At 33.5% G+C, this 14,337-nt stretch overlaps 1 protein-coding gene across 1 annotated transcript in view; it reads left to right on the forward strand.

The window, feature by feature from the left end:
- The window catches only part of MDGA2 (MAM domain containing glycosylphosphatidylinositol anchor 2), an 859,730-nt gene that overhangs the window by 745,428 nt on the left and 99,965 nt on the right, over nucleotides 1-14,337 (forward strand). Inside the window, exon 10 of the mRNA XM_036028780.1 lies at nucleotides 13,667-13,815. Coding sequence (XP_035884673.1) covers nucleotides 13,667-13,815 — 149 coding nt within the window. The remainder of the gene's footprint in view (nucleotides 1-13,666; nucleotides 13,816-14,337) is intronic.

The following is a 14,337-nucleotide window of genomic DNA, read 5'->3' on the forward strand; positions in this document are numbered from 1 at the left end:
TGCTAAGTGAAATAATCCAGATGGTGAAAGACAAATACCATATGATCTCACCTATAAGTGGAACCTAATCAACAAAACAAACAAATGAGCAACATAGAATCAGAGACTTGAAAATAAAGAACAAATAGACAGTGACCAGCCAGGAGGAGAGAGGGGGATAACTGGGAAAAGAAGGTGAAGGGGCAAGCAAAGGAATACAGAGGACTCATGGGTATGGACAATGGGGTAAATTGACTGTGGGAATGCAGGGGCAGGGTGAGGGTGAGCAATAGGGAAAAAGTGGGACAACTGTAACTGAACAACAATAAATGAAAATAATGATCATCTTTGGGTAAAAGCTTTAAAACTATTTATTTCAATTCAATAAACCATTTTCTAATGTATAATTTAAACAGAAAGAAAAAGAAAATAGAGTAACTAAAATTATCACAGACTGCTTTTGGAAATGCAAAATGGCATTGGTTTTTTGAAAATCACCTGTTAGCCTCTCATAATCTTAGATATGCACTTACCAAGTTATCTGACTATTTCATTCCTAGATGATTGCCCAACAGTAATGAAAGTGTATGTCTATACAAAGACTTATGCACAAACTTTAATAGCAGCTTTAATTGTAATAACCTCTAACTGGAAACATCCCAAATATCCATTAACAGCTAAAAGAATGCACAACTTGTGATCTACTCATGAAAAAGAATTTCACTCAGTCATAACTGTGGGAAGAGCTACTGATAGCACATATTTTTATGGAAGGATGAATTTCAAAAACAGTATGTTGAGGAATCAGAACCAGACATCAAAGATGCACAGTTTTTTTGTTATATTTCTATTGATTTCCTAAACAGGCAAAAAGAATATTTAGTAGTAGGAATTAGATTCTTATTTGGCCAGGGCTCACTGATTACAGAGGGGCAGGAGGTAACTTTCTGCTCTGATGGAAATTCCTTATATATGGGTTGGGGGTGGGGATTACATAGCAACATATTTTTCTAACTCATCAAAATATGCTTTTAAAATGTATGGATTTTATTATATTTAAATTATACCTTAGTGAAATACTACTGAACAAATAAATGGATGATATTTGATAATTAAAGTAGGGTTGGGATGGGAGGTATTTCATACTATATATCACACTGTTCTATTTAATACTATCATGTATATAATTTTCCCAATCCATATTGTATTAATATATTCAAGGTAATTTTTTTAAAGTGAATTGTTCCTCAAGAATCCTTTGCTCCTTTTTTCTCCTCCTAACTCCTAAACTACTCTGGTTTAGACAAAGACACAAAACTGGTTATAGTCACAGTATCTCCCCTCCCAGGATAACTATCATCATTTCTCAGTTATTCCCCTTACTTTCAGAGGTAGTGACTGTTGCATTTAGAATATAAAATGATCTAACATGTTGGTAACAAAAGTCATCAGAAAGATAGGAACCAGGTTTTGGAGGATTAACACTTTGTAAGCAAGACTGTCACTGCTGAGTAGAATAAAGGAGAATAAAGGGAAGACAGAATATCAGCATAACAATGTAGGTCACAGGATTCCAAAACTTTTCTCATTGCTTTCTGATATGATTTGGGGCAAGAATTAGGTATTGTTTGTAGCAAATAAGAGAATAACAACCTGAAATCACACATAGTTTTCAGTGTGAGAGAAAAAAAAAAACCTTCCTAGTATGTACTAACACCACAGAAGAATGGAAAAAAAGAAACCCCAATATAGAAATGAATACATACGTATGTGAATATTATATGTTTAGTATTTCTTTCTTTTCAAGGGCCTTTTTAGCACTTTTAGTACAGTTGGATTTTTTAGTAGACATTGGGTGGTAAAAATAACTGATCCGTGAAAGAATCTGGAACTAATTCTTTGGAATCAAAGCCATCTCCCAAACCTCCACGTGTCTAAGTGCCTGGCCTCTGCCCTTTGTCCGGGAGGGATGATCAATGGATGCAAACACTGTGAAACTTGTTGTGAAGGCATGCCAGAATCACACTCAGGCTGGTCAGGAGAGAGATTCCACAGGTGATTACCCACAAACTGATCCGTCCTCGTTTACATGAGAGATTCTGTAACAAAGCTGTTAAGTTGCAAAAGTCAACAAAGGTTTCTTTTTATAAATTCTTTTCAGGTTTCAGACCAGAAGATATAACCAAAGTCTTATCATTTCACATTACTTAAGAAATCTCCTTTCATCATTCTGATGAACTTTGTCTATTTCTAAAGAACCTGTGACAGTTACTAGAAGCCTCAGGTTGCAACTGCAAGCAGACACCTCTTTTGCAGTCAGATCCAGGCCATATTGCTTCTTAGCAATATGATAAGAGCTGTTATTTATGCTCTACTCATTTTTTCATACTATGAATCTTATTCATAGATTTTTTAGTTATTCTTAGAGAGTCACAGCAGTTCAGTCTCAATAATTAGTTTTCTTTATTCACATCTAAATCCACTTTATCAATTCGAGTTATATGTTTGGGTGAAAATAAATGTCCTAGAAGATAAACAGTATACCTTCTGGGCTCCTCTCCAACTCACTTGAACACCTCTTGCTCCCTGGCTAAATGATATTCAGCACATTCATATTCAGCGATGGACCACCCACATATGCAGCAACAGCAATTGCCAAAAAGTTAATGTGGCCTGTAAGTACACCCTTGAACGTTCAGTTCTCCCCGCCTGAGAGCCACTGGCTCATCCATCTGTTCCCCTCTGTGCACACTCCTCAACCAATGCTCCTTTCAATGAACACAAAGCTTTTAGATATTTTCTAACTTGTTAAGTTTTTAGGAAATGTATAGCTTTAAGGAATACATTTATTTGCAGCTTGTTATTTATTCATTATATCTGAGTTAAACCTTTAATAAAATACATGCAATTCTCATTCTAGACATTTAGTTAATCCTATTTTATTAACTTGTGGATTGATGATGATTTCAGGTAATGATATAATAAGGCATTTCTGGCTGAGTCCCAGATTAAATTACAATTTAGGTTCCACTACTCACAATGAGCAGAGTCGGGATCTTTTTTAGATTAGTGGAAGTGTCATTTTAGGAAATCCCCCAGCTTGTATAGTACTTGTCTATGTACAAAGGAAAACTGTCCATTTCTTGAAACAGATATGTCTCTGATACAGGAGCACATGTGATTGCAAGAGAAATAGAGCCTGCACTCAGTCCCACTTACCTCTCTGCCCAGGGACACTTGGAAGTGAGCAGTCATGCCCAGGATGCTGGGTGCTACAATAAAAAGGGTTCTGACAGTGTGGGGTTCAGAATGTAGCTTTGTCACTCACCAGTTGCTTACTACAATGCAAATGGTTTAAGATCACTAATCTTGGCAGAAAACTATACTTGAACAACCATTAAAATAAAAAAAATGTTTCATAAAAAGAAGAGATCACCAATCTTCACTTTCATCTTTTGTAATGGGAAACTGAAAGAATATTCTTATCCTGAAAGGACTGTGAATATTACAAAACATAATGTGTGCAAGTTGCTTAGCATAGTGCCTGACAAATGCAAAATCAACAAAAGTGCCTTTAAAATTTTTGTTTCTCTTTGGGAAGTATTAGGCACCCATTCCTCCTTTAGCTTACAAAGAACTGTTTTATCCCCTAAGTTAAGCTTTGTCCTAATGCTTCAGAAGCCACAATTAGGAAATTTTCTGTGACCAGGCAGAACCCAGGAAACAGGCATACAAAGTCATGAATAGAAAGACATCAGAGAAAAGCATTTGATAATAATTTCATGAGAATTCATCCATCTACATAGACATGTTTATAGTATAAAAAGGAAAAAAAATCCAGTAGCTGAAGGGTTTTATAAGACTGACCAAAAATAAATTGAACCTCTGAAATTGAAATATTACATAATCTGTGGGATTTTCCCTTGGTTTGATATACTCTATTTGATATTTTGTATATTGGTATTTTTGGAACATGCTTTTTTTTTCAGTTACATCATTCAGATTCATATAGAATTTCTCCACACTACGCACAGCCTCAAGGGAGAAGGCATTGCCCATTCCTTGACTGTCCTTTTGATAGAAGCTGGAGTAAGAAAAGGATAGATGGGAAAGCTGAAGTGACTGGCATTTGTATTACCTGTGAGAAGTCTTTGTGCATTGCCAGAAAAAAGCAAGGAAAGTTTTTAGAGGTTTATAAAAATATAGGCCCCCTAGTAAATAAGCACATATTTTGGTTGTTGCATATATTGGCTCATACATACTCTTGGATACTGGATACTGGCATCTTGTAGGTGATGCAGATGCTATTTCTGCTTCCTTTCTGTCCAGGTAAGAATTAACAATTGAGTTTCTAAATTGCTGGATACTTCAGGGGTTTCATTCTCCAGCAGTATTTCTTTGATATGGGCATAGAATGAGCCAGGGGAAATAGAACTGTTCAGAGAACAAGGGTGTATTCACCACTACTACAAACCGGCAGACTTCTAACAAGCAGGCAGTCACTATACACAGGAGGTTTGTGCTTTTCCCAGGAATGGCATACCATGTATATAATCATTTTTTTTAATTTCTGGATTTGCTTCTATCTTGTGAAATTTAATGACATATACGGAATTTCTTCTTCAAACTCAATTATGTCTCTGCTCCCCATGCTACCACATACATACCTTTGCAGGAATTGGCTCATTAACACACATGGCCATTATATATTACAGAAGTGGTGTAGTTCTTGAAAGGATAGCCTATACATCTTTATATATAAGCAGAGAGAATCACGCAGTCAACTTAGAACCATCATTGTGACGGAGCCAAATGTAGTCCTCTAGATGGCCTCCCTCACTCACTGACACTTGACATGTACTCCTATTAATTAAATGTATTTTTCAATGGAAGGAAATGATTTTGTATTCTCTCTGACTTGGGAATATTTGCTGCAGTATTTTTGGAAGGAGGTATTTCTAATAATTTTATTTTATCTTGACATTCCCGAAATAATATACAGTGAAAAAGATAGGGATCAAACCCTCTCAGTTTGAAAGCCAGCTTTATTTGTATATTTAGATGGAGTGGTGTAACCTCTCTTCTTTCTCATAAAGTATTCATTTGGATTGTTTTGACAGACGATCTGCAGGCCAGACAAGGTAGTTGCCTGTATTAGCACAGTAATTATGATCTCATTAACCTTCAAGATTTGCAGTGTAAGCCAAGTATTATCCTTTTGCATGTTTGCACAGAGGTTGGAAAACCTCTGTAAAGACTAAAGTAAGTTGGTCCTGGCTGGTATAGCTCAGTGGATTGAGCACAGGCCTGTGAACCAAAGCATCACCAGTTTGATTCCCAGTCAGGGCACATGCTTGGGTTGCAGGCCATATTCCCAGTATTGGGTGTGAGAGAGGCAATCACACATTGATGTTTCACTCCCTCTCTTTCTCCCTCCCTTCCCCATTGCTCCAAAATAAATAAATAAAATCTTTAAAAAAAGACTAAAGTAAGCTAATGTTTTTGAAAGTACTTTGTAAACTGTACATTCTTATATAAATTCTAAATACAATTTTCATCCCCCAAGGTTTTTCTTGCTCCATAAATTTATGGTTGCAGTGCTAAATTAAATAGAATAACTTTTAAACAGCAAACTGAGACAAAAAATTCTGGTGTGTGTACCAAGTTCCAGACAGCATATTGACAAGCGAAGGCCCTTAGGCAAGAGCTATAAATATAAAGGGATAGATGAAGTACATAGTTAAAGACTTGCCTTTTCTTCTTTCTCTTCTTACAAGTCTCTCCTTCTTCACCAATAGTCAGCCATCTACTCCCAGAAGAGCTCTCCAGATTGTTTTTCTTTAGAGCATGTGGCTTGTATACACTTAAGACTTACTTAGATATCTGTAAGTAAAATATCAGTGAATTTATAATTTTTATTTCTAAGCTTCCTCTAAACCTTTACCAATTTTCTATTTGCATGCCAAATATAAAAGCTAATCATTTCATCAAGTCTAAACCATCTTTTAAAATTTGGATCTGATTCTAATCTGAGCTTAGTTTGAGAAAAAAACTTATTTATATTTTTCACCACTTTTGGCAAAGTACATTCAAGGTTTAGGGTAAAGGACTATTTATCTAAGTGGAAATGTTATCAGGAAAATGCATGTGTTTATTTTATATTACCCAAGACAATTATAGGTATTTGGTGTGTAAACCAATACTTTGTGTAAATAGTTTGTTTTCTAAGCTGATGTCTAAAAGGGGTCAGAGGTGACTCAACTGTGTTAAAATACAAATTGCTTCCAAAATGTCATTTTGGGGAGTGAGAAAGCTACTTCTTTAGTAGTTTTAATTTGAAAAAGGCATAACCTACAAATGAAATCACAATGTGACCAAAGAAACTGTACCTTATGCTTGGGCAAATTTGAAAACTTTCAATAGGGATCCCAGTGATTTGTAAAAACTGACACTATTGTCAATAATTTTATTATTTAGCCAATCAATAAACTTGATGTCCGGGGCTATGAATCAAGGTCTTGAGCACTAAGGTGTGGTCACTGGGCAGTTTACCTCAGTGTGGCTTTCATAGCCCTGACCCCCGCAGAAGAAAATTGATCCACATAAAGGATGAATAAACTGGTAATGTTGCAATTTTTAAAAAATGTCATAACAATGACTGGTCATTTAAAAACATATTGTCTGTCTCTAAATAGGAAAAGAGAATATAGATAAACACATCTCCATCTCAAGTACAAAGGTATTTAACCTAAAGATTTAGTGAGGTTATAAATTATTACAAGTTTTGCATTTTTTACAAAGTACACACAATCATTAACAAAGGGATATTGTTATTGACTTCACAGCTGTGTAATTCAGTTGTTCTGTTTTTGTTTCCTGCACGATATTGACAAGTATTCCTGTTGAACAAATTCTTGATGCATCAGTTGTATTGCTGCTCTGACATCCACCTTAATTCTAGAATAAATTGTTCTTTATTGATACAAGAGTTGCTTTTCTTAAGTATTACTTACATGTTTTCCATTTTTCATTTCTTCTTCATATTAATTTACCATCTTTCTAGTCAAATGAGAATAGACATAATCCATCAATTTAGTAATAATTCCTTTATTACTTTCAATGAGATAAAGACTAATATTAAATATCACATCACTGAATATCAAATATAGGTAATACAGATAAGCACATTGATTCTTTTAAAACAATTTCCTTTGATTTCACAAAGGTAGACCTTTTTTTTCTCAAACTAATCTTTATGCCTTACTTCCACAACATTTTTATGTGGCTTTAAATAAAAACAATAAGCTTTCAGAAGAGTAGGATGCCATGAGGTGACAGTTTTTCACTCCTTTTCCAGGATAAGATGCATAAGTTTCTTTTCCATGTCATTTAGAAACTCTAGTACCCTTTCAGTCTCTGAAGATTGAAAATTTCAGAGTCTACCCACAAACCCACTCAGAGGACCAATGATGATCACTTGTTTTTATGCAATAACATTTGAATTTATCAATCTTTCTTTATTTCCAAAATCATGTATTTTTTATTGTTGTTCAATTATAGTTGTCCTCATTTTTCCCCCTTTACTCTCTCCCCTGCCTTACCCAGCCCTCACGTCCCACATTCAATCCTTCTCCCCTTTGTCTTTGTCCATAGTCCTTTGTTTCAAAGACACTGTCACCTTACTGGTTTCCTGCCAAGAGTTTTACACTTACCTAATCTATTTTCTTCTTACCCACCATTATATTTGTGAAATATAAAGTGAATTTATATCATACTTCTGATTGAAAACTTAGAAATATATCAATTTCTGTAGAAGCATTTCTTTTCATTTTTAGTATGACCCAAGATTCATTAATTTCAAGGAAAAAATGTAATTATGGGTCTAACAATTATAAGTTCTTTTTCTGCCCTGTGAAGGAATGAGAGAGCTATGTGGATTTTTATGTATTTTATGTCTAATAAATTATAATCAGGAATTTATGGCCTTAGTCTATGTGGCTAAACACAATGAGACTGACTCCAAAGCACTTCACCGTGTTGGGTAGCTTCTACTACAAATTCATGCAAGCAAAGAGCTGTGATTCCAATGATTTTTAAAAGTCTTTTTTTTTTAAATTAGCACATCATCAATGTTTCAGTTTGCCATGGGTTTCTGTAGCTACTTTTCTTGTGCCAATAAATACAGCTTTGAAAAGTTTTAAGTTGTTATCACTATTATGTGTGGTACTTTGCAAGTGTGTTTTTGTTAAATTCCTCAATTATTACCATTTTTGAATATTGATTTAATGCTCATTTAATTATTTCATATCACTGAGTTCTTTCACACTGGGAAATAAAAATCAGTAGATTCACTATAAAATTTTTTTCTCCCACTGAAGTGAGTACTGGTTAAAATAATTTGAGAACAATTGAACTATAAGGCAAATATGAAACATCTTATCACATCAAACAAGACACTTTGTAAATTAAAAGTGACCTGAATTCTTATCTTATTTAAGTGAATGCCTTTGTATCAGCCATTTTGATAAGAATAGAGGAGAATATTTCTGTTCTTCAAAGGTGCACATTTTGGTAGGAAAGGTGGGTATAGCATGTTACAGTCAGACTAGATCTTGTGAGAATTCTAAAATGTTGCCTATTATGTTGTATATTCATTTTTCTCCTGTTAAGGTCATACCTTACTTTTCTTCTTTTCTTATCTCTCCATAAACCAACCTCATCTGTCTGAGGACTTTCTTCTTTAAGATCAATAAAGATATTAGATAAAGCCTACCTACAATAAAGCCCACCATAAAGCCTACCTTTGGTCCCAATAGATAGTATTAATCATTCTTTTATAGAAGGTCCCGTAGTGTTTGTTTACCATTTTCTATTGCATGTTTTAATTGCTTCATTCATATGTATTTATAAATTCCATTTTCATTATCTGTAGTTATCCATTATCTGTAGTCTAATTCTACTGTTTATTGCCATTCTTAATCACTCACAGAGGAACATTTTCTTGTGTGTTATTAATGTTTTATTTTTAATTCATAATTATTGAGGCTCATTTGGGAGAAATCTCTGCAGCCTAAGCGAAAGCATGTCCTTTAAGAGCGACTTGATACTGGATCTACTCAAGCTCCCCAGGTGGTCCACTGGCCAAGGACGATGTTTTGGTTAATGTAGTGTTTTTGTCATCTTCTGACCATGCTGACGAGGGGCAGCTTTTTTTAGGATGCACTATGTTTAAGATTGATGTTTTTACAAATCTTGATCAAATGGACTGGCCTTATTTTCAATGTCTCATCTTGGACTGGCTCATTAACCTCATCTCTCACGAGCCTAAAGTCCAGCTCCCAAGGATACAAAGCAACAACACTTCTTTTCTCCCTAAGTTCTTATTCATTGTTTGGTTTTCAGTTTGTTGTTTTTGACCCTAGAGAAATAATTCTTTCTTGCCTGTAAGCCTATGTATGTAAAAAATATTTTTGTTAAATCTAAAGCTAGCATTTTCAGACCAGGAAAGTAACATGTCATAGATTCTTCTTATTTTTTACTTTCAACTTTACACATAATATCCTATTTTGCAACCTCAAATTAATCACTTTTAAAAAGCTATATGAAAAATAGAATGACTGTACTTTTTTTTACATAAATTCTACTTAAAACTTTGAATGACAAAAAATTTTCCCTATGTATATTTTAAGAATTTTTTAAATTTAAGATCTTTATATAATCACACATAATGTATCTAAAAATTATCTGCTAGTTTAGATAATGAATGTAGTTCTAGGTCAGTTAGTATATTTAAACTGGAACAATGTTACATAAGAATAAAACTAGAATATAAAAGAGAAATAATATTTTTTGGCATGCTGTAAAAGGACAAACAAAAAGACCTGGAGGATAAAAAATAAAAGAATATTATGATTTTTTTCCTGTTCAACCAGCAGGTATCATGTTTGATTGTAAGACCTAGGATTATTGTAAGAATATATATCCTTAGTACTACTGTGAGCTTCTTACAAAATGAACATAAAAAAATTAAATATGATTTTCTTTGAAATCAGAGAAGTCTGTATGTTTTTCAAATTTTAAGATGAATTTCTCAGACACAATCAGAAACATTTTTCTATAAGAAGTATCTATCAGGGCTTCTGTCCATTTTTTAATTGGATTATTTTTCTTTTTTTGGTGTGGAGTCTTATAAATTTTTTACAAATTTTGGATATTAACCCCTTATCAGATGTATCATTGGTGAATATGTTCCCTCATTTGGTGGGGTTTTTTTCACTTTGTCAATGCTTTTCTATGCTGTGCAAGAACATTATAGTTTGATGTATCTCATTTGTTTATTTTCCTTTTGTTCCAATGCCTGAGCGATATATCAGAAAATCTATTGCTACAAGAAATGTCTGAAATTTTACTGCCTATATTTTCTTTAGGATTTTTTTATGGTTTCAAGTCTAACATTTAAGTCTTTTACTACCTTGAAATTGGATCTTGATAAACAAATTCATATTATTAACAGGGTCATAAAGATTTTTAAAAATATGTCAGGGTCAAGCTGCTTCAATAACCTTGAAATATTTAGAAAAACAATTAGTACTAGAAGTGTCACAATTTTCATTTATTATGACATTCAGCCAATTACACTCCTGGCAGTCAACAAACAATAAGACTAGACTGAAAATAATAGAAACATGAAATGGAATTTATAAATAAGTATGCTCAAAACAATGGAAATAATACAGATAAGGCCAATATTCCATAGCACCCTATAGATGTGAGACTGAGAGATAACTTAATGGCTGTCCTGTGGGCAGTCATTCATCTCAGCCCTGCTGGATGACTATTGGGTATTGACTGAATGCCTCCAAGTTGAGGGAAATCATAATCCACTGAGGTAAGTCAATCCATATTCAGAGAGGATTGGTAGAACATTTCTAAATCTAAATATGTATTCTTTTAAAAGTCACTCACTGGTCTTCATCTTCTTCCATAAATCTGATTAATATTTAGTCTGATTTTCTTTCTCTGCAATAGTTCCAACTCCTAGAAAACTTTATTTACCCATTTTTAGAAGGTCTGTTTTCTTTTCCATGCTAAATAGCCTCTAGTTGTGACTCTGTACTCTCTTTGTTTCTATGTAAATGCACCATTCATTTACTTTTAAAAAATGTTGCTTAGAACTAAATCTAATACCCTGTGTTTTCTCTTTGATTAAAAAACAAAAGCAACTGCTTTTTCCCTTGCAAATACATAAAAAGAAAGAACATTAAGATTCTTACCTCGATTCAATCTATATACCACCCTCTAATGAAAACCCTGTAAGTTTTTTTTACATTACTCACTTAAGCAGCTCATTACTTCATGTATGAATTTTGGAAGCATATTTTTAATCAAAATCCCTAGCTCTTTATTTAAGCTACTACTAAATGCACCTCCTTGAAAATAAAGCATAATTGGTAGGCATAAAATAGACAGGGGGAAGTTAAGAATAGTATAGGAAATAGAGAAGCCAAAGAACTTATGTGTACTACCCATGGACATGCACTAAGGGAGGGGAATGCTGGAGGAAGGGAAGGTGCAGGGTAGGGGGGGATAAAGGGGAGAAAAAAGTGGGACAACTGTAATAGCATAATCAAAAAATGTACTTAAAATATCACTTTGGGAAATCTGGTCTTAAATACAAGGTGTCAATGGTGTTTTGGATATTGATTTCTTCATTCAATATATTGTTTTTCTTTCATCTACATTTTGCTCTTATTCTTATGAACACACATTTGTCTTATCATTTAATAAGTGACTGTCATATAATATAAAGAAGTAATGAAATGAATGTGATGGTTCTTTTCTAGAGACCTTCTATGCAAGATTCTTTGTATAGAGTTGTAACTCAACTGAATGGATATTTATGGAACATTTTTAATGCACACAATTTTACACTTGCTACTTTTACAATTGCTACTAAAATTCAGATATTTAATTCAATGTATTTAATTTTGCTACTAAACATGTCAAAAATTAAATTTATTTTATTTCACATTATTTTTTCCTTGTGATTCTCTCCAGGAAAACAAAAGCCTTCATTTCCATTCTTAGTGTTCAAAATCCATTTTTGCCTGTGATAAATTTTTATGAATCAACTAGTGTGTAGCCCCTAGATGATAGGTAACTTATAATGAAGAAATGTCAAAAACCAGATAAGAGCCCTGGCTGGTGTAGCTCAGTGGATTGAGCACAGGCTGTGAACCAAAGGGTCACTGGTTCAATTCCCAGTCAGCTAATATGCCTTATGCCTGGGTTTCGGTCCCGGTCCCCAGTGGGGGACATGTGAGAGGCAACCACACATTGATGTTTCTCTTCCTCTCTTTCTCCTTCCCTTCCCCTCTCTCTAAAAATAAAGAAATAAAATATTTAAAAAACAAGAAAAAAAAAACAGACAAGAGGCATTTCTACAAAAACCACAGAAGGAAAAATCCAGGAGAGCATTTAACATTTAATATAATAAAAAAAAGAGAATGGCTATTGATGAGGGATGATAAATGTACAACTTATTAACTTATTATCCAGTAGGAATTACAAAGCTATTTGAAAAGTCTGAGAAATATATGCAATTTCTATGAAGACAGAGGCCATAGCTCCTTATTCATTTTTATCCTCAATGCCTAGTACGCTATCTGGCATTTAATAGGCTCTCACTAAATATTATTGATTCAATAACTAAATGTAGTATTGGTAAAAAAATGGAATGTGTGAAAAATCTATATTTCAGAATATCAGGAAATTTGACTTGTAATTTCAAATGGTCTGTTTGACAAACAAACAAAAAAAAAAACACCATGTTTTATATGTTATATATGTTATACGTACTTCAAATATTCTTAAAATAAAAACTTTATTATTGGCCAAGTTGTTGTGTTATTGTTAAGTTTTGTTTGGATAATTTAAAGTTTATTAACTAAAAACATGAGTAATATAAACAACATTTTTTATTTTCATTAATTTTTTGACAGATTTGATCACTCAGTTGTTGACATATTTCTTTTGGCTTCTTGGATGCCACATCTTTTTATTTTTCTCCCATTCACCAGTTGTTCGGTGTCAGGCCTTTGTGGAGTTATCTCCTCCCACATATCTTCTCCTTGAATTGCACTAGTGGTCAGACCTAGTTTCTTCTCCACCTACTCACACTCTTGATAATATCTTCAGTCTCAGGGCTTTAAATCTAAAATATATGTGTATGCCTCTGGTTAGCTAATTATATCTCCAACCCTGGCCCTTCCTGAATTCTAGACTAGTATATCCCTCTTGATATCTCCATTTAAATCATTCAAATTATTTAAATATAACTTCCTGATCTTCTCACCCCAAAGTTGGCCTTCCCCAAAATTTTAATCTAATTTTATGAAATTAGAAATTAACTGGAAATTCCAATCTTCCAGTTTTTAGGTCAAAAAATTCGTAATCATCCTTTATTCTTTTCTTCCTCTCAGACTGTTAATCTAACCAACGAGGAAACCCTCTTGCATCTATTCTCAAAATTCTCCAGAAAATTGAGTAGATTTTCATAATATGACTTTTCAAATTTAAGAGTTACTTATGGAACTCATAGTGGAAAATGGAAAAAGGGACAAAAAGATGAAGTATATTTAACTGTAATATGTCATCATTCAAATTTAAGCACTCTTTCTGTTTTTAGGAAAGGCCTATGCTCCAGAATTCTATTATGACACCTATAATCCTGTGTGGCAAAACAGACACCGTGTTTATTCCTACAGTCTCCAGTGGACTCAAATGAATCCTGATGCAGTAGATCGGATTGTGGCATACCGGCTGGGTATTAGGCAGGTGAGAAACTTAATTGGTGGCTTTTCCTTTTAATTTGTGATCCTCCATGAAGACATTCTTACTATAGTTTGTTACTATTTTAATTATTTTGCATGAATTTCAGAATATATTTTTTCTATATGAAAGATAAAATTCCTCTACAGAGAGCTGTTCTTAATTATTTACAAATCTTTAAAATTAATTTATGCCTATCTTTCTATGATAGCAGATGTATTAAAGTGACATACTTTGAGACTTCTAAATTCTTCACCACTAGATTTGTTATAGAAATTACATGTTCTAATTGCTCTGAAAGAAACATTGCGGTGGTCTCACAGTTACCTATACTGCATAATTATTTCTCTTATTTGGTAAGAAGCTAGAAAACTTACATTTTTTACTCTAAGTGGTTCAAAGTATATATAGGATACATCAGTGGGTCATGTGGAAACTTTCTCTTTAAAACTAATTTAATATGCATTAAGGATAGAGATATTTTAGTAAAATGAGAAGAAATAATCAAGTATGGTTTCCTCAAGTAGC

This window comes from Phyllostomus discolor, chromosome 1, assembly GCF_004126475.2.
Source record: "Phyllostomus discolor isolate MPI-MPIP mPhyDis1 chromosome 1, mPhyDis1.pri.v3, whole genome shotgun sequence".
Classification (NCBI taxonomy): domain Eukaryota; kingdom Metazoa; phylum Chordata; class Mammalia; order Chiroptera; family Phyllostomidae; genus Phyllostomus; species Phyllostomus discolor.